This window comes from Acromyrmex echinatior, chromosome 10 (assembly GCF_024713525.1).
Source record: "Acromyrmex echinatior isolate Ae372 chromosome 10, ASM2471352v2, whole genome shotgun sequence".
Lineage (NCBI taxonomy): Eukaryota > Metazoa > Arthropoda > Insecta > Hymenoptera > Formicidae > Acromyrmex > Acromyrmex echinatior.
Genome location: NC_141861.1, coordinates 11,571,715 through 11,597,349, shown reverse-complemented (window position 1 = coordinate 11,597,349; position 25,635 = coordinate 11,571,715). Strand labels below are relative to the sequence as shown.

Genomic DNA, 25,635 nt, shown 5'->3' with positions numbered 1-25,635 from the left:
ATCTCTTTCCCTTAAGGGTCTCCAGTTTTATTTAAATCACACAAAAGAGAGAGAAATACGTTGTATCTCTTTCTAATCTTGATAATTTCTCGTGAGTCGTGATACATCTTTCTGATCTTGAAGACTAGTACGACTTATTAGAAGATTAATAAAAATAATTGCAAAATGGTTGGGTGTGCAGCCCGATTTTGCACTAATTCTGCAGCAAAGGGCTACATCATGAAAATATTTCCGCGTGATACTAAACGTCGAACATTATGGGCAATAAATGTTGGAAACCAATGAAAAATGCATACCTGTGCGAGATGAAGTAACATATTTGTACAGCACAGTTATGAGATAATTAATAAAATATGTTTTATTAAAAATAATTATTATAAATTATTTTCTTTCATATATACATATATTTTAAATGGGCGATATTCAGTATTGAAATAGATACCATTTGAAAGATATCTAGATATAAGTATAGGTATTACGTAGAAAATGTATTTAGGTATAAGTACAGATACGTATTTTTATAATTAAGTATAGTATAGATACTTAAGTATAGATACCTAAATATAGATACAGATATAAGAAAAAAGTATCCGAAAGTTTAAGTACTCTTTAGGTATTCTTTTACTTAAAAAAAAGGAAAAAAAAAGAAAAATAGAGAAGTAGGAAAAAATAGAAAAAACAAGAAGAAAAGATATAAGCAGTGTAAAATGCTACATTTTATTTGTTTGTTTTAATACATAAAAAAATGTCTCGATAATGAAAATTTAAGTCGAAAACAACAAGCTGCGTTCATATTTCACAGAAGGTTCCCGACTTACGAGATCACTTCACATGAGCAGGTACACTGAGAAAAATGATTTTGTTATAGGAATCAATGAAAAACAAATGTGATATTTGTTAAAAAAACAATCGATTAGTTATTATTGCAAATTAATTATTTCTCAATCGTCAATGTAACAAATAATCAATAGTATCGCTAGCAAATAAAAGGCTCATATATATATATATTGGGTTATCTAAAAAGTATCCGCGGTTTTTTGTCACTAGATGTGTGTTGATGGTCATATATCTAGTGACAAAGTACCGCGGATACTTTTTAGATGACCCAATATATATATATATATATATATATATATATATATATATATATACATGCAGGGTGTCTCTTAAGATGGGTTGGGGTCACATTGGAGATAGAGAATGGATCAAAGGAACAAAAAATTCTTATACCATTTTGAGATACTTGCTGTAGTTTTCGAATTAGAAAAGGAAATGTCTAAGCCAATATGCGGTTAAGCCGCGCGAATTCGTAGGACGGCCCACATTCGAGCGGCAGCGGCGGCGGCGCGCAGAAAGGTGGAAAAAGCGTTTCGTCGACTACGCCTATCAGTTGCAGTCGATTATCGTGCGAGGACTACATACTTGGTAGGCGCGCGCTAAGCACCATAACTCAAGCAGAGCGCCTATCAAGCAGTCACTACTCCCTGCGCAACAAGCGATCGTGACCAATGGGCGTATACTTGGTGATAATCCGCGCCGATACGTACTCATTAAGTGATATTTAGAAATTAATATCTCCTAAAGTATTGCAAAAATTGCACAATGGTAAAAATAACTTTTCGATTCACAAGGGAATTTTCACAACTGTCCAACCGATTTGATTCTTCATGAAATATGTTGTAAACACGGAAATCTAAGAGACACGTATTTTTTTATACATGCCCTTAATCATTTAAGAAATGAAATAGCCCTTTGAAAAAAAATAGTATTTTTCTTTCGAGGCGAATATCATCGGAAATATAAAAGATGGAAAAAAATTTTTTAAATAAAAGTTGTATGGTTTCAAAAGTACTTCAATGTTGTGAAGACAAAAATTTTTTTTAAATGATGATTTACAGTATAGTATAATAAAAATGATTTATAGTAGATATAGTAATCAAAAATTATGTTTCTAATATAACATAAAATAAAATGTATAAGTATCTTGTATTTATGTATCTAAAACTTAAAAGATATCGTATCCAAAAAGAACTAGATACGGATACAGGTATCTTCACCTATAAGGATCTGGTAGGTAATGCACTTAGATAAAGTATTGTATCTAGACTAATACTACCTAGGTACATTCTAACACTGGCGATATCCATATCGGAACACTAAAAATCGATTATATCGATTTGAAGTTTTTGACCTTGTTAAGAAAAGAACGTTTCTTTGTAAAGATATTGATTTAAAATGGCATCGTTTTGGTTGGAAAAATTGATTTTTTGCAAAATAGATAATTAATTTGCAAACGAATTTTAGCATATCGATACGCGCATCACCCATTTCTATAATACAGACATTCGAATATAGGTGGGAATTGCTGAAAAATGGCAGACCAATCAAAATTGGTTATTTAGTGGCGCAATTCTTATTAGAGGATCTCTAGTGATAACAAGAATATTAATTTTTAATCCTCTCTCCCCAAGGGATTGCGAATTGAATACCACTTTTGAAGCTGTAAAAAATTGGCGACAATACGAAAAAAATATCAGGGCCCCTATTCCTGAAAAGTATCGTATATGAAAAATTAGGGAATAGGGATGTTCTAATATAATCGATATTTTTAAATATCGTATCATTACTCTTTTTGATATTCAATATTTGCATCGAAACTTTTAGTTTGCGTATCGTAGCATATCGGACCTGAAACGTAGATATCAATTGATTCGATACAAAGGTTGTATTTCCAAAATTCAACTGCATAAACGTAATAAGGATACCAATTCGAAAACAGTTTACATCACGATCAACGCTATCATGAATAAAATTAAAAGAAATGTTATGTTTCAACATTATCTTTGTTAATTGATAGACATATGTATAAAATGACAAATGTAAAACTAATTGACTCTTAAAATAACACAAATAAAAAATAGAATAAAAAATAGAATAAAAAATTAAGAGCATTAATACGCGATAATTGGTGCGAATAAATACATATTTCAATCGTATCTATTGATCTATTACATAAAATATCAATTAACTAAAGGTTTCGACTGTATTCAAGCCATCTTCAGCAGTCCCCAATTATAGTAATAATTGTTTACAATCTAATGTTCGTAACGTAGTAGAAATCGAGTGCAGCAAGTGAGTCTCGATAGATTCCCATATCTGGCAGAAAAAGACATTTTTTCTCATGGGAGTCAAAGAAAAATAAAGTTTACAAGATTAATTGTAAAAATTGCAATATCTCTTATGTTGGACAGACGAGCCGTAAATTAAAGACTAGAATTAATGAACATAAAAATGACATTAATAAAAACAGCGGTAACTTGTCTGTTATTTTTGAACATAGATTGCAATTTGAACATGATTTTGATTGAAGTAACACCAAAATTTTGGAATGAGAAAATGATATATTGGGAAAAGGTTAGTGTCTGAAATGCTTAATATTAAAATGCAGGAAAATGGTCTTAATTTGAAATCAGATACGGATTCTTACATCATGCTTACACGAACATAATTAATAAATTTTAATAATTTTTTTGATTGGTTATTTATACTTAAGCGGTTATCTATATTGTTTTTCAATCCGATGACTTTTGATAATGTTGTTTCCTCTCTTAAAATATTTATTTCTTAATGTTCTCTTACATTAGTTGACTGCTTTGACACTACGAATGTTATGTTTCTTTTAAGAAATTTAATTTAATTTTATCTTTTGTGATTTTAACTTATTTAATTTATAACATTGTGTAGTTATGGTTTGCAGTAGGTAAGTCTCTTTAAAGTTTTGTTATCCTTTTTTTTTTCGTAACGTTCTTTTTAATGATTATTTCTGATTTAGCTCGCACTTAGCTAATCAGCTAACTGATGGTTACATACACTCCAGACATAGGAATCTGTCACTTTTATCTCCAAAATTTTATAGTATGCGTAACGTAAATTATAGCATGTTAGCGCGTTAATATCGTTGTAAGCGCGTTCTGAATACGGATCATAGTCTATGCTTCTCCGCACATCCATACTAGGGAAATACTATAGTATGCGTTACATATACTATAGCATTTCTCTTCGACAATTGTCGATAAGCGTGTAAAACAGTTATGGAATCACGCCTCAGGCCACGGTTTGAATCTCGGAGCGCCCTGGGACCCAAAAACTAAGGAAATGTTATAGTATATGTAACGCATACTGTAGTATTTCTCTATTTTTCGTATGTAACACTTTTCAAGAATAGAGACCCTGAGACGCGATTTCATAACTGTCTTTACACGCCTACTGACAGTTATCAGTGTCGTTGCATAGATATTTTATATGGTGCGAAAGCTTTTCTCTAGTTTTTCGTATGCGATACTTTTTAAAAATAAGATCCCAGGTCTCCTCCTAATTAGACTTCCGTTCTGTCCACTGAGTCACACAGCCCTGACGCTGATGGTTTCTCTGTTGTGCCTATTTCTGTCAGTAAATTTCTTACAATTATAGATTTTCAGTACTGACAACAAATTTGAAACTCCTCCTCGGAGTTTCTAGTTTTTATTTTATAGGGATTTTTTATAAGAGAGATGAACTTTCTCAAACTCACTTCTTTTATGTCATGGCCGATACGAAGCGAAATAAAGCAAGGTAGGAGTTCATGGCGACAATTGGCGACCACAGATGGGAAGAAGATGGAAAGAAGAATATTAACATGGCGACTTGTGCGGTAAATTCAGTAAATAGGGCTAGTCGCGCCCTGTCGAGGTATTTTTACGCCGTAGTTGCACGGTGAATGTTGTTGCGCGCACCGTGCATACAATTCGAGGAAGCTCGGTGTAGTTGCCGTGACGTCGAGGACGCGTCCTTCGCACGTGTTCGCTGAGTGCAACGCGATTACGCGATGTCGGTCAGTTACGCTAGAATGAAGTCTTGCCACGAAGCGTCGTCACCAACGTCGTCAATATCGCCAATGTCGTCGTCGACGACGACACCAACGGCGAGTAACGCATTGCCCAGGCGTGCCGGCGATGAGGAAGATTGGCGAATGCAGCTGGCCTTTTGCAAGCCTCGACACAACGCCACGATCGAATATGTCAATTGTATCAGTCAGACTTGGCGAATGAAGGAGCGGGTGCGTACGTGTATCGAATACTGTTCGATACGTTCACGATCGTACGATTAAACGTATGACCGGGTAATTACGCTCACGAGAGCACGACTGATTCTGCATCACTGCATATGTTTTTGTTTTATTAGATGAAGACAGTGAGTGTCGCTCTGGTGTTGTGCCTGAACGTTGGCGTTGATCCCCCAGATATCGTCAAGACACAACCATGCGCCCGTCTCGAATGCTGGATAGGTAGCTAAATTGGATGCCTCCCTAATTTATTTACGTTCTTTCCTCCCTACCGTTATGTAATTGCGATTTTGAGGTTAGGCATGTCAAGCATGCCAAATGATTCAGCCTGCTGACCATGACATACTGGACATACGCGATACGTCAATGCTTCTGCAAGCATCCACTAGATCGGGGTATCGTTCGCATTGAGCAATCTTTTTTCATTTTGTCAAAATTAATAGATTAAAAAATTTTTTTATATGTGTAACTAGTAAGGGATAAAATAGTAAATGATACGATAAAGGAAAATTAGAAAGAATCAAATATTATGTAGTGGCACATAGAGATAGATTTATAGAACAAACATTTAAATTTGATATTTTACTTATAATTTGAAATGTACTAAGACTAACTTTTAATGTAATTATTATATAATTGGTTTTCTATAATAAACACATTATAAATGTGATATAAAATAGAAACATACCTATGTATATAAAAAGCTTTAGTATCTATTTATCATGTATACAAAACAGAATAAGGCATAGAATAATAATTTTTTCTTCCTTATATAAAGAAAAATTATTTGTAAAACAATTAAGATACAGATAATAACTGATATCAAACAATATATAATCATGTATAAATTATGAAACAAACATACTTTCCCATGTTTAGAATTCTAAAATCATTTGGATTTATGCAAAATTGTCAAGATTGCGATATCTTTCTAGATCCTTTGTCGGTGAGTCCTCAAAAAGCTCTTGAAACTATAGGTTCAAATTTGCAAAAACAATATGAACGATGGCAACCAAGAGCTCGCTACAAACAAAGTTTAGATCCAACTGTAGAGGAAGTTAAAAAATTATGTACATCTTTAAGGCGAAATGCCAAAGAAGAAAGAGTTTTGTTTCACTATAATGGTCATGGAGTACCCAAACCTACTACTAATGGTGAAATATGGGTATTTAATAGGGTCAGTATAGATTCAAAATGAATGAATTTATGTCCATTACATATGATATGATGTATAATATTTATATTAACAATTGTTTGCTTTTATAGACATATACACAATACATTCCATTGTCGGTATATGACTTACAGACTTGGATGGGTGCACCTAGTATTTATGTATATGATTGTTCCAATGCTGGTATTATAGTAGAATCTTTTCAACAATTTGCTGATCAGCACGAAAAGGAGTATGAGGTAAAATAATATATAAATTTTCTTAAAGATTTTAAATGTTAATAAAGCATATGAATGTAATTATTGAATAAGATACTTTACAGATGGAAAAACAACAAAATCGTGCGACTGGGGTGACATGTCCTGCAGCACCATGTTATAAGAATTGTATCCAATTAGCGGCATGTGCGGCTAATCAAATTTTACCTATGAACCCAAATCTGCCTGCAGATATATTTACATCATGCCTTACTACACCCATAAAAATTGCAATACGCTGGTAAGAACTTACGCTTTTGGCGTAAGCAAAAAATGTTATGTATTCAATATATTTATATTTTCTATAATACACACACACACACATATATGTATAAATATATATAATACATTTTTTTTTACATAGGTTTGCCATGCAGCCTACATCCAAATTGATTCCCAATATATCGCTTGATCTTATTGACAAGTAATATATCAAATTATTGAATTTTATTATTATATAATATCTTCATATATGTATGTATGTACGTGTTTTAGAATTCCTGGACAATTGACCGATAGAAGAACAATGCTAGGCGAACTTAATTGGATATTTACCGCCATTACCGACACGATAGCATGGAATACCTTACCAAGAGGTAAGAGATTTAAGCTATAACAGGGTTGTTAGCAGTCAGGGAAACCAGAAAACCAGGAAAAATCAGCGAAATTAAAAAGTGGTCAGGGAGAACCGGGAAAAGTCAGAAAAATTATTATCAAGGAATTTATTAACCTAAGATAATTGCTGTAAAATTCTAGTTTAAATTTTACTTCTTTACAAATTATGAAATAGAATTTTTTTTAATTTTTAAAGAAGCAATGCAAATATTTTTTTATTTTTAATTTTGTAGTGAGCAGAAAATCATTAGCAGACATTGTTAAAAAGAAAAAAAATTTAACTTTGTAAAAGTCAAAATATGTACATATTAATGATGAATATTTCGTAATTTATTTCTAATTAAAATTAATTAAAATAATAATTAGAACGTACAGTATTTTAATAAAATAATTAATGCCCGTATTAGTTAGGTCTCATATTTAAGGAAGCCTTGAATATAATCTATGAGTATAGACAAAATTCTCAATAAACAATGTGCAAAACAAAGATATATGTATATCCACCATTTTCTGTAATTTATTTGTTTTTTAACTCGTCACATATTAGTAGTCATACGTTCCATCACTTAAAAAAATGACCAAGAAAACTGGGAAAAGTCAGGGAAATTTTTTTTTCTTTTTTGCTAACAACCCTGTACAAGTTTCATCGACGCAAAATAAAAGTATAATTATAATAATTATAAAAATGTATATAGATTTGTTTCAAAGGCTATTTAGACAAGACCTATTAGTTGCCAGTCTGTTCAGAAATTTCTTGTTAGCTGAGAGGATACTTCGTTCTTACGATTGTACGCCAGTTTCTTCCCCGAAATTGCCACCGACTTATCAGGTAAAAAAAATTGATTTATTATATATCTATACAAAGGAATTTCTTTGCTAAAACTTTGTTTATTTATATCAAACTTTTTAATTATTCTTTGCTTTTAAATATGTAGAAAGCAAAATCTTTCCATTTTTCTAGCACCGTATGTGGCAAGCTTGGGATATGGCGCTTGACCTATGCTTGGCACAATTGCCAATGGTTTTAGAAAATGAAGATCGATACGTGCATTCATCATTTTTTGAAGATCAACTCACAGCTTTTCAAGTGTGGCTCAATTTAGGATCAAAAAATCGTAGTCCACCTGAGCAGCTTCCAATTGTCCTCCAAGTGCTATTGAGTCAAGTTCACAGACTAAGAGCGTTAGAGCTATTAGGGCGTTTTCTTGATCTCGGTCCGTGGGCTGTGAATCTAGCACTTAGCGTCGGCATCTTTCCATATGTTTTAAAATTATTGCAAAGCAACGCCAGAGAACTTCGGCCGTTGCTCGTTTTTATATGGGCAAAAATTCTAGCAGTAGATAATGTGAGTTCTACACTTGCGCGTTATTATCCATATAATATTACACTGTTATACTTTATATGTATAAATTCTAATTTTAGATATGATTCTGAATTGCAGACTTGCCAAGCAGATCTTGTACGCGATGGTGGTCATAAATATTTCTTGTCTGTGCTACAGGATACTTCTATCCCGGTAGTTTATATGTTATGTTTAATTTTATTCGCTAACCACACCTAAATTATAACGGCTAAAGTTTCTTGTAACGAAAGTACGTTTGATAATGATTTCAGAGTGAGCACAGGACATTAGCCGCGTTTGTATTGGCCAGTATCGTAAACGATTATCGGCCGGGTCAAGTGGCCGCAAATCAGGGCAGTCTCGTTTCAATATGCTTAGAACAACTAGGAGATACAAATTCTTTGTTACGGCAATGGCTTTGCTTGTGCTTAGCGCGGCTTTGGCATAATTTCGATAAAGCAAGATGGTGTGGCGTCAGGGACATTGCTCATGAAAAATTGTTTACCTTATTAAAGGATCCTGTTCCAGAGGTTATATGACTAATTGTTTATATATACATAAATAATTCAATTAGTTCATTATATATGTACACACACACCCACACACACACACCCACACACACACACACACACACACATACATAACACGCGCGCGTGCGCGCGCGTAGTAATTGCATATATCTGTGATGAATTTGTAAACTATTGAATTAGACACGTATAAGAAATTTTATTTTGTTGTTGCTCTTTATAACTCCATTTTACAGAGCAAGAAAGGAGTTTATATATATATATATATTTTTTTTTTTAATTTTTAATATGAATTTAATATGAATTTATGATTGTGAAAATAAAGAGGGAACAGGAAGTTTATGACACATCTTTATTATAGCGTTATATATCATACATTAATTCCTAAAATTTTAAGGAAATGATTGATACAGGTTCGGGCAGCTAGTGTATACGCATTGGGCACATTTGTAAACAGCGTTACGACCAGAAGCGAGCATGCGAATAATATCGATCAAATTATCGCTATGACACTTATTAATACAGTTTCTCACGATATGTGTCCATTGGTTAGAAAAGTAAGTTAGATTGTGATTTGGAATTGGTCAACATTGCTGAAAAAAATTATTATGAAATTGTCTACGCAGGAATTAGTTGTGGCTTTACAATGGATGGTGCTACATTTTGAAAATTCCTTCGTTACGCTAGCCATGGCCGAGGAGAATAGTCGAAAGGATCTTGTTGTAGAAACTTTATCTCCATTCAGCGGTATGAGACGCATTAGCTCGCGCGATAGATTGAAAATGTTATCACCCAACAATACGTACACCGTAGATACGATCGATGGATTTGGACCACAGGATCGCATCAAAAGAGTATCGTCTTCATCGTCTATTAGCAGTCTAGGTAAGGAATGCCGAGAAATTTTTGGGAGAAGTATCAAGTCAATTAATACCTTCTGTCTGAACACTGAATCAAATAGTTACCTGCATTGATTCTTTCGTGTGTCAGGTAATAATTGGGAGTTCGTGAGGAAACCTTGCGAGTCACTTGGTAATAATGATTAGAAGTTTCGTTGCATGCATCATACATAGTTTATGCTTTTTATTTTTGCGATTGTGCAATTTTCACCCATAGAGTGCTTTTTGCATAGGCTTTGTATAATAGCAATATATTTTCTTTTTTCATTAAAATAACTTTACGATAGCACGACATTTTATATGAAATTTATGAAATTGTTTATCGCAGGTCACAGTTCTCTTGGGAACTTACCGAGTCTTTCCTATGGTAGTGTGTATATGAAATTATGGCATGGATTGTGTAATCTCGACAATGATCCTCATCCAGTGGTCGCTGCTATGTCTCAAAAAGTTACCAATCATATTCGTAATAAGGTATTAATATCTAAGGTGTTAGGGTCTTAACATTTAAAGTTTAATTGTATAGTTTTTGTCATTTAAAAAATTTTAGGTGAAAGCATCTTCTACCCCTAAAGAGGTAGTTGAAACAAAAATTTCCTCTTCATTATCTCTTCCGCCATCTCCGTCAAATCGAACTGGTTATTTGAGGTCAGTTAAAATTTTTTTTGTACAAAATGTAATTTTGTAATTTCAGTCTTATTCTAACAATTTCTTTTGCTTACTATAGTAAAGGGGAATCACCACCGGCTGTCAACTCTGGAACAGATTTGTTGCGTTCTTCGAGAGTTTTAACGCATGGTAGCCGTTCGAGGAAACCTGTTCCTAATACAGTAAGAATGTGTTGATTTATTTTTTTCTAACGTTAACTTTTTTAACGAATTCAAGTGATAACAAAATATTGAACAAATGTAAATTGTTTAAATTCTATTTTCCAATTTTATTTTTACAATAAATTGAAAAAAATATTTCATGTACTTGTTAAAATATTGATAATGAAAAATCGGCCTATTTTATAATAATAAAATTAATTATAAATTTAGATATCTGAAGAGGCAGATGAAGTACCCGGAACTAAAACTCCATTGACTACCTCCCAATTTGTCGAATGGAGTTGCGCGCAGTTTGCTCAGCCGGTTAGTTTAGAGGACGAAATGGACGACGTAGAGAGCAGACCATATCTTGAACGAGAATGGCGGTAAGAACCATTAAACCTTTATTCTTTCTCTAATGCTAGTACTCTAATTTTAAAATAAATTTCCATTAAGTTTCCATTTTTGCGTTTTTAATACGAAACATACATTACACATTGATTATGATCGCAGATTTATACGTAACGCAAGGCAAAAACAAGATGCAAGAGAGGAACAATTGCGTGCGTCGCAAAATAAAATAGAATCGCAAGTGTATCACACGAGGTGTTCTCAATCACCTCAAGTTTTGGTTTTTCATCCATTTGAACCACATTTGGCCGTGGCGCTGAAAGATTGCTTCGGGTATTTGAATTTTCTCATTGCAACAAATATATTATTTAAAATACAATAGATAAGCACAGGTAAAGAGAAAGATTTTCTAATTAACACTTGTTAAAAATTGTTTCAGCATATGGGATTATCAAAATAGCACAAAGTTGACTTATTGTATGAGTTATGGAAACAAAGTAAAATCGCGCATCACAGCACTTGAATTCATCAACTCTCATGACTTAACTCTGCTAATGGCAGGTTCTGATGATGGTTCCGTACAAATCTGGAAGAATTATAGTGGTACGATAAGCCGCGATCCGATTCTACTTACAGCTTGGCAAGCATTGGCTGACGTGCAACCCGCAACCAAGACTTCTAGTGGTATGTACAGAGAGCACATTTATTCGAGATTCTGTTATACATTTATTTTATAATCTATTGTAACCGCTGTTTTAGATTTTAATAATTTTTTAAATCATTTTTCCTATATTATGTATATTCTAAAAATAATCCTGTATTTTTTCGTACTATACTATTAGCGAAGTGTAGTCAATAATATATTTGCAGTGACAGCACGACTCGTTACAAAATGGGAACAGAAATCGCTTACTCTAGCAGTAACGGGCGATGTCCGCATTGTAAGACTCTGGGATGCGGAAACTGAATTGAAGAAGCAAGATATTCCAACAGGCGCCGATTGTTGTACTACATGCATCGATGTTGATGGCACAGGTTGGTTGTTTAAAAGAAAGGTTTTTTTCTTCGCTATTGAAAGTTTCTTAATAAAAGAATACACAATTCTCATTTAAATCCAGTCACATTTAATTAGAACTTATAAACAAGTTTATCTCTCGTATAACATTCAAATATTAATTAATTGATAAACAAGAAGATAGCAAGAGAAGAACAAAACTTTACAGTATAACAATAATCTTAATGTCAATTAAACAGAGATAAATTCTAGTACTTTGTACAGAGACAGATTTTTTTAAACTTATCTGAAACTAGAAAGTTATCTAATATTGCCGCTGCAAGGCCTCGCAATTAACACAACCGCTTGGTACTAAGGTCCGTAAGAAAAAGCGGCGAGCAACAGCGATGTTCTAAACTTTAGACAGATGAGTAACTTTCGAAATAAGTGCCATCTCTATCGATTAGTTTAATTGCAGTGCAATTATTAACCGATCGATAATATAGTTCATATTCTCAACACTCGCACATTACATTTTTTGGTTTATATATTACTATATGTCATTTTTTGTTGCACCAAAATGAAATGAACATCATGTTAAAATTTGTTCTGCAATATTTTATAGGTGCAATAATGACACTTGGTTGCGGCGACGGATCGGTTCGACTCTTAGATCGGAGATTGCCTCCGACAGAAGCAAGAGTGATGACTTGGAGAGAACACACTGCTTGGGTGTCGGGTACATTTTTAAGGGAATCTGAGGGATCTGCACCGCAACTATTTACCGCATCTTCCACAGGTGACATAAAAATCTTTGATCTTAGGAAAAATTCCTCCGTGAGCACAATTCAAATAACACCAGGGATTGCGGCATTGACTGTGCACGAAGTAGCTGATGTTTTCGCATGGTAAGTGCGATTAAACTTATCCTTTTAATACGAGGGCAAGTCAATAAGTTCTTAGAAAATCTGTCGGAGGGTACTCGCAGTGTCATGTCACATTACTTTTTGACAAGTAGCATCTTTCAAATTGATTACTGTCAAATTTTGAGCGGAATTCATCGCGTGGTTTCATTTCTGTAGATGATTAAAGCGAACAACCTTTGTATTTTTTGCAAAATGGAAAAAAAATGAGTTTCATGCAATGATCAAACATCTACATATGAAAGGTAACGCCGAAAGAAATCAAAGCCGTTAGATAATGTTTATAGCACAGCGTCTACATCAGCGTTTGCGACTGTATACAATTGAATGAATTTAAACGCGGTCGTACATCCACATGTGATGCATCTCGTTTGAGACGTCCAATTGAGGCTGCTACGCTAGAAATCATCGATAAAGTCCACAATATTATTTTGACTGATCGATGAGTAAAAATGCGCGAGCTTGTTGAAGCCACAAGCATATCACATGGCATAGTGATTTCAATTTTGCACGAACAATTGGGTATGAAAAAACTATCGACAAGATAGTTGCCGCGTTTGCTCACTGTGGACCATAAGCGCGATCGTGTGACAATTGTCAAAACAATGTTTGGAGATGTTTCAACAAATCTAGATGAATTCAGATGTAATCCAGATGAATTTCTGCGTCGATTCATTACGAAACATGGATCCATTATTTCACACCCGAGACGAAGGAACAGTAAAACAATGGACTTCACTGAGAACCAGCTCCGAAGAAAGCAAAGACCGTGAAGTCGGCCGGAAAGGTGATGGCCATAGTTTTTTGGGATGCACGCGGTATAATTCATATCGATTACCTTCCGTCGAAGCAAATGATCAATGGCGATTATTACGCAGTCTTATTGGACCGTTTCAACAACATTTTAAAGAAAAAACATCTCCATTTGGCGAAGAAGAAAGTGTTCTTCCATCAAGATAATCCACGGGTTCACATGTGCCCAGCACCGATGGCCAAATTCAATGAATTCCGCTACGAATTGCTTCCCCATCCAGCATGTTCGCCAGATTTAGCCCCCTGCGACTATTTCCTGTTTCCAAACCTAAAGAAATATTCGGAGGAAAGAGATTCATCACCAGAGAGCAGCTCATCGCCGAAACAGAGGCTTATTTTGAAGAGTTGGACAAATCATATTATTCGGACGACTTGAAAAAGTTGGAGAATCGTTGGATCAAGTGTATCGAGCTGAAAGAAGACTATGTTGAGAAATAAAAATGAATCGATAAAAAAAATGTGTTTTTACTATGTTTTTCTAAAAACTTATTGACTTGCTCTCGTATTAATAAATTTATAGCTAATCAAACCATTAATATATGTGTATAACTATTACATTTTGTTAGCTATAATTTCTTATATTGTTTTAATGATAATCTCCTATATTTTTTTTCTTAGATTAGAAAAAGATGAAAAAAATTTTTGTTTTAGTGGCACCACAAGTCATTGTATCAGCATCTACAACATATTGGGACAACATCTCAATACGCTGAAATTTCACGAAGGATTTATGGGTACACGCCTCAGTCCAGTAAGCTGTCTGAATTTTCATCCGTATCGCGTAACTTTAGCGGCCGGTTTTGTGGACAGTACCTTCACGGTATACGAATCACGCAGGTGACTATTAGAGATGGAACTCGTGTAAGATTCTTGTAAGATTTTGTAAATTTATAAAAGCGCCTCACGTTTTTTTTGCGTTCGCCTTTGTATTGCAATATTCGATGAAATTAGGGTTTTTTTGTTTCCGGTGTTTCCGCGAGAGAATCACAGAATAACTATTTTACGTCGACGATAAAGGGTAACCTCCGTTTTCCCACCGTTTCTTCTTGCTAGTATATTGACGATCTGCCTGCTATCATGCAAAATATGGAGAAAGAATGTAGTTGTAGCTTTTGTGATAAAAATGAGAGTGGGAGGGAGGGTTAACCAAAGTATTTCGAGACGACCAAAGAATAAGTTACTATCTTGCATGTCAGTTACTATCTTGTATAAATCATATGTTGCAAAAATCATATAAAAATGATCATAGATTGATATCACTATCTTATATGATTTTTGCGTACAAAATAGTAACTGTAGATAGAACTTTGGTGTTCTGGGAAATGCCAATGCATAAAAATATATGTACATTGTGATAAAAAGCGAGTGTAATCAAGAAAAAGATTAATGTTTAACGAAAACTTTACGATCCGTACAGTGAGAGATAATCTCAACTATTGTGCCATGTAATGTGCTACTTCAGAATTAAGCTGTTTCCATACAGATATTGATGTAACCAAGATATTTTAATTACAGAATCAATCACACTGTGGCTGTGTAAATACGGCTCGCATTATATGCATTTTTATAAATTACATGAGTGACAATTGTTAGAGTATACGTTCCGCTATTGTTTGTCGATTCGATATATAACATTAACTTCCGTTTTTAAATATTATTTCTATTATCGCGTTCCTGATCAATAAAATAATGTAGTTCCGTTTCGAACAATTTTAATCATTACTGATATCGTACAAACTTTGCTTAAGTATGTAAGTATAATTTTGTAAGTAGCAAGATTTGACAAAATATATTTGTTACGTCTATACGTTTATTCGCGTGGCAATATTAGATATAAACCGTACGTGTGTGTGCAATATTTGTAGATCGTGATATTTATCGATCTAAATGCATATACATGCATATACAATTGCAGAAATTTTCAAATATCATTTACAAAGCTGAATAAGCGTGAAAATACAATAATAGAGGGAGAGAACGGACATGATTTTTTATATGAATGTGCAACCTCCCGATTTATTATTTATATAAATTATTTTACAAGCATTTTTAATTGTAAATGTTTAATTATATCCATTGTGGCTACAACGAAGCGTCGTATCGTTTGAATTTTTATTTCTCAAGAGCCATTAGCAAAGCACTTTAATCATGTTACATACGTTCTGTTAAGAATTACTTAGTAAAGTATTTAGCGATTGCCGTAACCCCTCCCTACAGTACATACATCATGAAATTATTAGTGATTGCATCTGCGATCGCAGTCACGCAATTATATTGACCACAAATAACGATGATGTATTTTAAACAATATGATTATTTGATAATTATGTTATATAGTAACTTGTTCCGTTCTATCCACGGTAAAATTTTTTCAGCAGAAGAACGTATAATGTACTGATACTCATGGAGATAGAGAAAGCAATCTAGCTTCTTTACGGTGCGTAATATAATATATGAACAAGTTATCGCTAAGTTAGGAATACAAGTAGAACACGTTGATGTTATACGAGCAAAAATTAGTTATATTATTGTAACGATAGACACATTGTAAATATACATAAATACGTAAATAGGATATTCTAGCCATAGAAAGAGAGAGAAAGTGTATAGATAGCTCTTTGTATTTCTCTTTATATCACACGATAGAGTTTTGTTATTGACACGTTGCATAATCTAGACATGTGCGATAAAGCGATGGGAATTGATGAATTTGCGTGCGGTATTATAAGAAAGTTCTACCAATCGCAGATTTGTACAGATACGTAGATGCAATACGTAGTGCCAGATGTACTTAATCGCTCATTGTCGATTATGGAAATCATGCGTTTCTGTCTGTCTCTTTCTCTCTCTCTCTCTCTCTCTCTCTCTCTCTCTCTCTCTCTCTTTCTCTCTCTCCCTCTTTTTATCAAAACAATTTGTTTTTCTATATTTCACTGCTAACGAATTTGGGTGTTAACATTATCCATTGTGTGTTTATTTCGATAGACGCTATCTATTTTTAGTATGTACCACTGTGCCTGTTAGATTAGTCGTTCAACGCCGTTTTTGTCAATAGCACAATTTTTATTCTTCGTTATTTCACTCATTTTAATTCTCAACATTGCACTTGGACGATAAAATAATAAGATTGAATAAAAGAACATGAAGAGAATAAATCATGTTTTAGTCGAAATCTAACATTTTAAACTAGATTTATATTGCTGCGGAATACTAGTATGGAAAGAACATATCTTAGCCGAAGAGCTTAGTTAATAGCATTTTTTTTCTTAAAGAAAATGAAAAATAAGAAAAATTGATTTGAAAGTTTTGCTATAAAAGTTATGTGTGTGTAACGGCTTATAAATTTATTTTAAAGTTTAAACTTTCGTAAGAGGAAGAGGATGAGATTGGATGTGAAGACGAGATTAGAGTGGACAATTGAAATTTTGATACCATCAGAGATTACTAACGCATTGTATTGCAGCCAATGCTACAAATAAAAATTTACATTAATTTATTATTTTTTCATTACAAATTGTAAAAATTCAAATTGTTCATTCCAATCTCGTACATATATCTGCGTATGATCTTCTCTTAAATTTTAGTTATATTTCACGAATGATATCCATATGAATGATTTAAAAAGACACGGATTTAAGAATGTATGGATGATATTTCAGCATAATAACAAAATTATGAAAAAATTACAGATTATTTGAAATCACATTTAAAGGTGACCCTACACGGTCAATAATACTGATCAGTAATACTGAATCAGTAATACTAACATGCATCAATCTTTTTAGTATTTTTACAACTTACACAATCAGTATTATGGACAATATATTTCACTTTAATTTTACGTACAATATCTATTGCACTTGTGACATACTGTGACATGGATCTTAATAATATGGATGCTTGAGAATCAAAATCTAGATCACCATCCTACATTAGATCAGTATCCTACATTCTACGTCCCATCTACCAATCGCAGATTTGTACAGATACAATATGATAGATGCAATATGTAGTGTCAGATGTACTTAATCGTTCATTGTCGATTATGGAAATCATGCATTCCTGTCTATCTATTTTTTTCTCTCTCTCAATCCCTCAATATTAACCACACATGATTAGTGCATATGTTAATACTGATCACGTAATTATTGATCACGTAAGGTCACCTTAAAAATAACATGATAAATCTGGTGACGGTTTACTGTCTGAATTGTAAGTTATTTTAATAAATAATAGTATTTTTTAAATCTGCTCTAATAAAAATATATGGAAATGTATTAAATGTATAAAAGAAATGACACACACAAAAATCTCAACTTTTTAATATAAGTACATTATGTATTCAAGATTATTTATGTAAAGTTATAATATATATATAAGTTATTGCACGAACTAGTTCAATAAATAAACAAAATATTTATTTGTTTTATATATATCTTTGTAACTAATCAGTGAACCGCAATGAAAATTTTGTTATTTTAAATATTTAAAGTACTTATAAAAAAAATTAGATTTTTATTATTTTTTAAATTTTAATTTATAACAATAAAAATAATTAAAATAAACAAACTATATAAAAATATGTTGTTCAATAAAAACGGAATATTTTGAATACAACTTTTATACATATATATAATTTGTTTAAAGTATAAATATTAACATTTGTAAAAATGATGCCCATACATCCTTAAAAAGATTCACAATTTTTTTTATCGCCTAGCGATGGTGGTAGACTGGTTCTGAAAAAGATTCGTAACAGTTTGAAGATAATTTTTTCGCAAACGGATATGTTGAAAAAAATGTATGAATTTTTATTCAACATCTTGCGTGAGAAATCATACAATATAATTTCGGTAAATTCAATTATTAATGCTATAAGCTGACATCTTGTCACTGTAGCTGAATTATGAGAGGTGCAGTACAGGAAAAATCGGAAAAATCTTTTTTTTTTTTTCACATAATTTGATCGCAACAAATTGCTTTATGCCATAAACATGCATATGTATCCAAGTATGAACTTATATGGCGAAATTATATCGATTATTCTCGTAAATACATAGTTTCACAATAGCTGATCTACTCTTATGTATATTGAATACAACTCGACCATCGCGCTGTTATTATACCGTTAGTTAGCAATAATTGCGCTAAGGATTCGCAGACGCTTATGAAATACAAGAAATGTCAAATACCAAGTATCAACGATTTTGACACTGTATGCTGTTGTACATTTGTGTAATTATGTAATTGCCTCGTAGTTAAATACAATATTATCACGTTACGCCGATTTTGTGTAAATAAGGTAAATTTGTAATTTTGTTCTTTTCTTTTTCCTTCTTACTTTCTATATCATACTTATCTCAGATACATCGATATAGCTATCTATCATATTATGGATCGTTGCAGACATGATGGGATCATATCAAGGAAAAAAAATTTACAAATATATTAAATGTAACTGGTTTGAAATCGTTGGTGCGATTTCTTCTTAATTCGTTGCTCGCGTGTAATGCGTTAGTGGTTAGTGCAAGGTTGTCGGTACAACTTATCGACTATATGTGTTAGTTGACGTGGCGGGGTTTATTCAGGCATGAATTTCTCAGCGAATCGTGCATTCGTGCATGCAGAATGCACCGCGGGTGGCAGTGGTTGAAACGGCGCGATAAGAGAGCTTTTCTTTAGTTCCATCGCGTTCCCAGAATAGAATCAACGTGCACGGGACGATCTTTGATTGATGTTATCGTGACATGGAATTCGTCGTTATCATTCGATCGGAAACGTGATGCTATTTCACGCTATTCTACAAACATTCCAGACACGTGTGACGTTTCGTATAACGACAGATACCAGCTTGATCAAAAAGTTTCCGGAAGAGACCACCGGGTGATGCTCTGAGTCAGCTGATTTGAGTTCTTTTTTTTTGGCTAGGTTGCCACATCTATCATTGACATTTCCATCAAATTTTATCGCTATAGCTTGACATTTGTAAAAATTACGCCGTCTTGAGTACATCTACCTCTGCGCGTGTTTTCGATTTTTTACAGTTTTAAAAATGGAGTTGAATTTGCAACAACGAGTTTGCAACAACGAATACCATCCAACAGCCATCGAATTCACCCGATATGGCTCCCTGCGATTTTTTTCTGTTCGATCGAGTCAAAAAACCTGCGGGAAACGCGTTTTAACAGCCGAAAGGAGGTAATGGAAAAATCGAAGACGGCTCTGATGGCTATACCAATAATAGAGTTCCAGAAATGTTTCGAGAGCTGGATCAAGCGCTGGCATAAGTGCGTTGCAGTCGCTGGAGAGTACTTTGAAGGGGACAATATCACTTTTGATGAATAAACTTGTATTTTGAATTTTCTGAATGAATTCCGGAAACTTTTTGATCAAGCATATATTCAAGCATATACATTACTTTCATTAATAAGTTTAATTTTGTATGTACAAGAGCGACAATTTATCTTATAAATACTAATAAGTAGTCGTTCGCATCACATTAATTATATCATTTATGCTTGTTCTTTTGTGTTAATTATGTGACTTTCTTAGTATGTTGTATGTATGTATGTATGTATGTACATACAGGCTGTATGTCTAGATAAGATAATTATATTTAAAGGAAATTTATGCGATTTCTCGAGTTTCTGCTGTTCCAGTCCGCAGATGAATGCAGCGGGGAGTGACAAGTTTTATGAATTTTAATCAAGCTACAGGGGGTCGCTTGTGTATCGTCGAAATGAGGTGAAAATTACAAAAATGAGCAAATTTACTAGAATATTCATAATTTAATTAGGCAACATCTAGTGAATTTGCTCATTTTTGAAATTTTCACCTCATTTCAAAATACACAATCGAAGGGAGGACACACTAGTGCGTATTGCTGCATATTAAGATGGAATCACACGATGCTCAATTTCTTGAATGATAGAAAGATATGCATACAATCATGCCTACTCTGATGTATGCTAGAATTCGTTCAAATATACATTGAGCGCTGCATACTGCATATATGTACATGTAGTTTTATATTTATTATGGATTACTTCATAGCTTATTTCCTTGCATGCATCAATCAAAAGAAATAATTGTTAATTTCATAGTTATTCATAAAACGTCAGACTGTATGCATTAAAGCATGCATGCGTGCATGCTTATCATTCAAGAAATCGAGTATCGTATGATTTCTTTATTATAAAGCCATTGTACACATTGATTTGATCTAAGTGTAAAAATGAAATGCAATATTTCGAATTATACATACATACATGTACGAGCACATTTAAAGTCTCGCGTTGACTCACGTAAATATTCTTTCGCTGAACGCGGTGAACAAACGTTTTGAAACGATTACTCAGTGCAAGGATCCAATGCATTTTCCGTAAATATTCGTGAGGATGCAGGTGGAGGTTAATGGCTTGATGGAGAATATAGGGCGTTTCTATTTGCACCGAAAACATTTGCTTTTACATTTTTATCTTAGATGTGTTTTAAAAAAATTTCCGCTATTCACAGAGCGATCATTGTTCCCATTAAGGAACATTAGAGGGGAATGCTTTTTAGTAGACAAATATGAAATCAGGTTAATAATTTGATGATCGGAAGCAATAATGAATATCAAAAGTTATTTTATCGAACGAGTTTTCTCCGAATACACATTTCTTGATTTGTGTGTGCGTGTGCGTGTGCGTGAGTTAAGATAAAAATAAAAATATGTTTAAAAAAAATACGGAATTTTTTAAAATAATTTTTGAAATATTTACGGAGAGAAATACAAATTTTATAATATTTTAATAATGTCAAACTAATTGTAAATATTCTCGTCTACATAAAATACATATATCTTTTATTATGCAGCATATCCCAAAATAATCGCCAAATATTTCATGAGCAGGTAGAGTGGACTAATCTGAGTCAAAAAGTCCTCTATCATTTTGCAATAGTTAACAAGATATTAATTACTACTGTAGGCGCATAATATTATTTAATATTAACTAATATTTTAAGTATATTCTTAGAATATTAAATGTAACATTTCAAGAATATTTTACTAAAATTGTATAATATAATATTAAATAATATGCTCGAAATATTAATGAAGGTTATATATCCATTTTTGATAATGTTATATTATTAAAAGTAACATTATTTAATGTTACTGTAATATTGTTTAAACATTAAAAAGTATTACAATAGCATTTACTTTAATTTGTAAAACTGCTACATCTGTTCGGAATAAGTATACGTTTAAAGACTGAAAATGATTTTGGCGCGCAATTGTAGTACTTAATATTACGCCGAAACATTTTTTTAAGCATAAAATGCAGCATAGACTGATAAGAACTTTTCGTTACTAGATTGTAAATTCAAATTGCATTAAATTAAAAATAGTTAATATTTATAAATATTTTAGTAATATATCAGGGATATTAAGGATACAATGACCAAGGATATTATGTAAGTGGACATATAATCTCTATAGAACACTCTTGTAATATTAAAAATTATTATGATATTCTCAAAATATTATAATAACTTATTTTAATTTTTTAAAAATAATATTCATATAACATTCTAGGAATATTTTGCACTTATAGAAAAATCGCCGAAAATTGATCGTTATTAATTTTTACTTATTAACTTTTGTCTCTTGCAATTTTTCTGTAAAGTTGATAGTATTTGAGTAAAAAATTATTAAAGATTAATTTTCGACAATTTTTAGTAATTAATATCTTGACAATTTTTAGTAATAACCATTGCGAAAATTACAAAATGAGGATTTTTCGACTCAGTTTAATCCGTTCTACCTGCCTATGAAATATTTGGCAATTATTTTGGGGCCCTGTATATGTGCGTGCGTGCGTGTGTGTGTGTGTGTGTGTGTGTATACAATACATATATATATATATATATATATATATATATATATATATATATATAGATTGGGTGTTTCATTTTAAATGATATGGTCGATTATCTCGCGAATCGATGATTTTATTGAAAAATTTTTCAAATGAAAGTTGCATGGCTTGAAGGGGGACACATGATGGAAATGTGGATTTGACCTTGAATGACCTTGTCAAAATCAGGTCAAAGTTATTAATGTTTTTTAAAATGGAAACTCCTATTTTTTATTTTTACAGCTTATCTCGAGAGCTTTCCAAAACTTATAATAAATTTATTTTTCGTTAAATACTTGTTATAAGGCAAGACCGATCACTGATTCGGCCAACTAAGGATCATTAACGTCATTTTCAGCATTTATTTGCTTGCGGTTTCTCTTACGGATTCTTCTACGCTCTCGTAATAAAATTCTTATCTGCAATTTGTCGTCTAAACGGATATCTATTACGATACAATCTTTCTGCTCTACAATAATTTCGTCCAGCTTCACCAAGCACAAAAATAATATCAACGATTTCATGTAAGCGGCCATTTTGAAAAAAGCTTTGAAAAAGCCCACTAATGTAAAAAAATTGAATAAAAATGCTATACGAAAAAAAGAGGAAAGTTGAATCGTTCAATTGGGAAGGTTGTCGCGCACTCAATTCCGTGCGCGTGAGCATATGTCAAGCAGTGTGGATAGATTGCGGAGATATGCGCGCGTAAGAATCCTGTTCATACGCGCATGCGTACATGGTTCTGTTACTTTCAAGCTCCATAACTCGGAAAGTACTCAATGAAAGGTAATTTTATTATAGTGTATTGGAAAGCTTTTGAGGTAAACTACAAGCATATGTAATAAAAAAATAGGGATTTCCATTAAAAAAAATTAATGACCATGACCTGATTTTGACAAGGTCACTCAAGATCTAATCTACATTTTCATCATGTGTTTCCCTTCAGGTCATGCAATTTTCGTTTGAAAAATTTTTCAATAAAATCATCGATTCGCGAGATGATCGACCACATCACTTAAAATGAAACGCTCTGTGTATATATATATATATATAGGGTATTAGTTAAGTATGTTGTCATATTCAACAGAGTGATTCTTTGGTTTATTTCAAGTAAAAAAGTCCATATAAACATGTGTTCTAAACGGCTTAATTTCCGAAATAAAAAAATTTAAACATGTAGTAATAATCTGTTTATTTGAAAGAAAGACAGCTTGAACTAGAAAACTAGCTCAAAAACAGAAAAACAAAAACAGGCTTCAGTTCTTCCGATGAAATAAATTCCGATAAAACAATTGGATGAATTATTGAAAATGTCCACCTTGCGTCATGATACATCCATTGAGCCTTCTTCTCAAAGATTGACGTACACGCTCAAATCATTCTTCTCAAATCATTCTCAATTGGGGTGATACAAACCAATGATTTCAGATGCCCCCAAAGGAAATAATCCAAAGGATTTAAGTCTAGTAATCTAGGAGGAGTCTATTTTTGATTTTGTGACTTTGACTTTGTCACTTTGTTTACGGTTGTGCGAATGGTAACTCACGTGAAGCAAGATATATTTATGCAGGAAGATATCTCCAACGCAATTTCGCCCGTTTCGTCAAACATTTGCGAACATTCATCTGTATTTCGGAACCTAAGCCGTTTAGGACATATGTTTATATAGACTTTTTTACTTGAAATAAACCAAAGAATCGCTCTGTTGAGTATGGTATAACATACTTAATTAACACCCTGTATATATATATCAGGCCTTGCGCATAATAGAAGAGATGTTAAAAGCAGAAATAAACATTAGAGAAATAAAAAAAATTAGGAATATGTATAGAAGACACAAAGACACATTTATGTGTTACATATTATTTGTATCCATTGTACGTTTTGTCGAACAACTCGGTGAAGTTGGCGGTTGGTCGGATCTCGATCGAATTGATTCACGACAATAGCGACCCAGTGGTAGATTCGCGCGAGATTGGGCGACAAAAGGAGAGGGAAGAGGCAAAGTGGGGAGAGCACAGCCATAGCCATAGCCGAGTGCCGAGCACTCCGAGCTCCGAGCAACCGAGCTGCGAGCAACCGAGCTGCGTTGAACGCGACGCAGCCTCGCACGGCAAGTGGCGAGTGGCGAGTGCGGTGAAGCGCGGCGACGCGACGTCTTGGCGTCCGTCGCTGCTCGTCGCTCTGCTCGCGATTACTCCACTTGCACTCTGGTCTACTCGCGGCTCGCGGCGCGCCGCTTGTCGTGTCGTAGTCGTGAATGCCGCGCTGCGAGAGTCAGTCTGCCCCGAGAAGTCGTGCGGTATTCATCGTACGCAGTGTCGTTCACGCCTACGCTTATGAAACGTTAACGACACGCAGCATTCGAGTCCGTTTCCTCATCGCTTCGTTCACCTGACGTTCTTCGACGTCAGACGTCAGATTTCACTATCACTGATCACCGACTGAGCAGTTGCACCTGAACGTTGCAGCGCGGCGTCTCGTCGCATTTCGCAATCAACGATCGTAAATAAACGCAACATGGATCGATCATCCAAGTTAATTCTACGGAAGCTCATCATAGACTTCCTCTGTCTATTTGTCGGTAAGTAAAAGCGCCAGATTTTTGTGTGGAATCGTTTCGAAGAAGGAACGCTATATGTCAGATTGACGGAGCAGAGGCGCCGCGCGTCGCGCGTCGCGCGCGGTTCGTTTGATGTTTGTCCGCGCTAAGTGAGGAGGGTGTAACCTTTAAATTGGCAGGTGCACTTTGTCCGTGTCAAAACATTGCACGTACAGCTCTCTCTCTCTCTCTCTCTCTCTCTCTCTCTCTCTCTCTCTCTCTCTCTCTTTCTCTCTCGATGTCACGCCGTGCATTGTTAATACGATGTGAGAGCACGGCGGTTTCCGCGAATTCCTTTGGCAGACATCGCGTTCGCGAGGTATTCGTT

General features: G+C 33.6%; 2 protein-coding genes across 9 annotated transcripts in view; both read left to right on the top strand.

The window, feature by feature from the left end:
* The first annotated feature begins 3,753 nt into the window (after positions 1-3,753).
* On the top strand, positions 3,754-19,112 carry raptor (regulatory associated protein of MTOR complex 1). Of its 6 annotated transcripts, XM_087410739.1 has the most exons (25): positions 3,756-5,095; positions 5,221-5,323; positions 6,037-6,278; positions 6,368-6,514; positions 6,598-6,773; positions 6,897-6,956; positions 7,028-7,128; positions 7,843-7,976; positions 8,109-8,492; positions 8,589-8,663; positions 8,762-9,019; positions 9,430-9,573; positions 9,643-9,763; positions 9,830-9,901; positions 10,007-10,048; positions 10,244-10,389; positions 10,466-10,563; positions 10,643-10,745; positions 10,956-11,110; positions 11,238-11,408; positions 11,515-11,759; positions 11,946-12,110; positions 12,695-12,977; positions 14,457-14,642; positions 16,181-19,112. In XM_087410739.1, exons 1-25 carry the CDS (start codon positions 4,865-4,867, stop codon positions 16,230-16,232), a joined length of 3,894 nt encoding a protein of 1,297 aa, XP_087266865.1. In that variant the 5' UTR covers positions 3,756-4,864; the 3' UTR covers positions 16,233-19,112. The 6 variants fall into 6 exon arrangements, with proteins under 6 accessions (XP_087266867.1, XP_087266865.1, XP_087266866.1 ...); XM_087410740.1 differs by lacking the exon at positions 10,007-10,048; XM_087410736.1 differs by having other exon boundaries at positions 9,643-9,901.
* A 4,698-nt stretch (positions 19,113-23,810) lies between these two features.
* wun (wunen) overlaps positions 23,811-25,635 on the top strand; it is a 105,964-nt gene continuing 104,139 nt past the window's right edge. The window contains exon 1 of one of the 3 annotated variants that reach the window (XM_087410742.1): positions 23,811-25,289. In XM_087410742.1, coding sequence (XP_087266868.1) covers positions 25,226-25,289 — 64 coding nt within the window. In that variant the 5' untranslated portion in view covers positions 23,811-25,225. The remainder of the gene's footprint in view (positions 25,290-25,635) is intronic. The other 2 variants (XM_011051457.2, XM_011051459.2) reach the window with 2 other exon arrangements.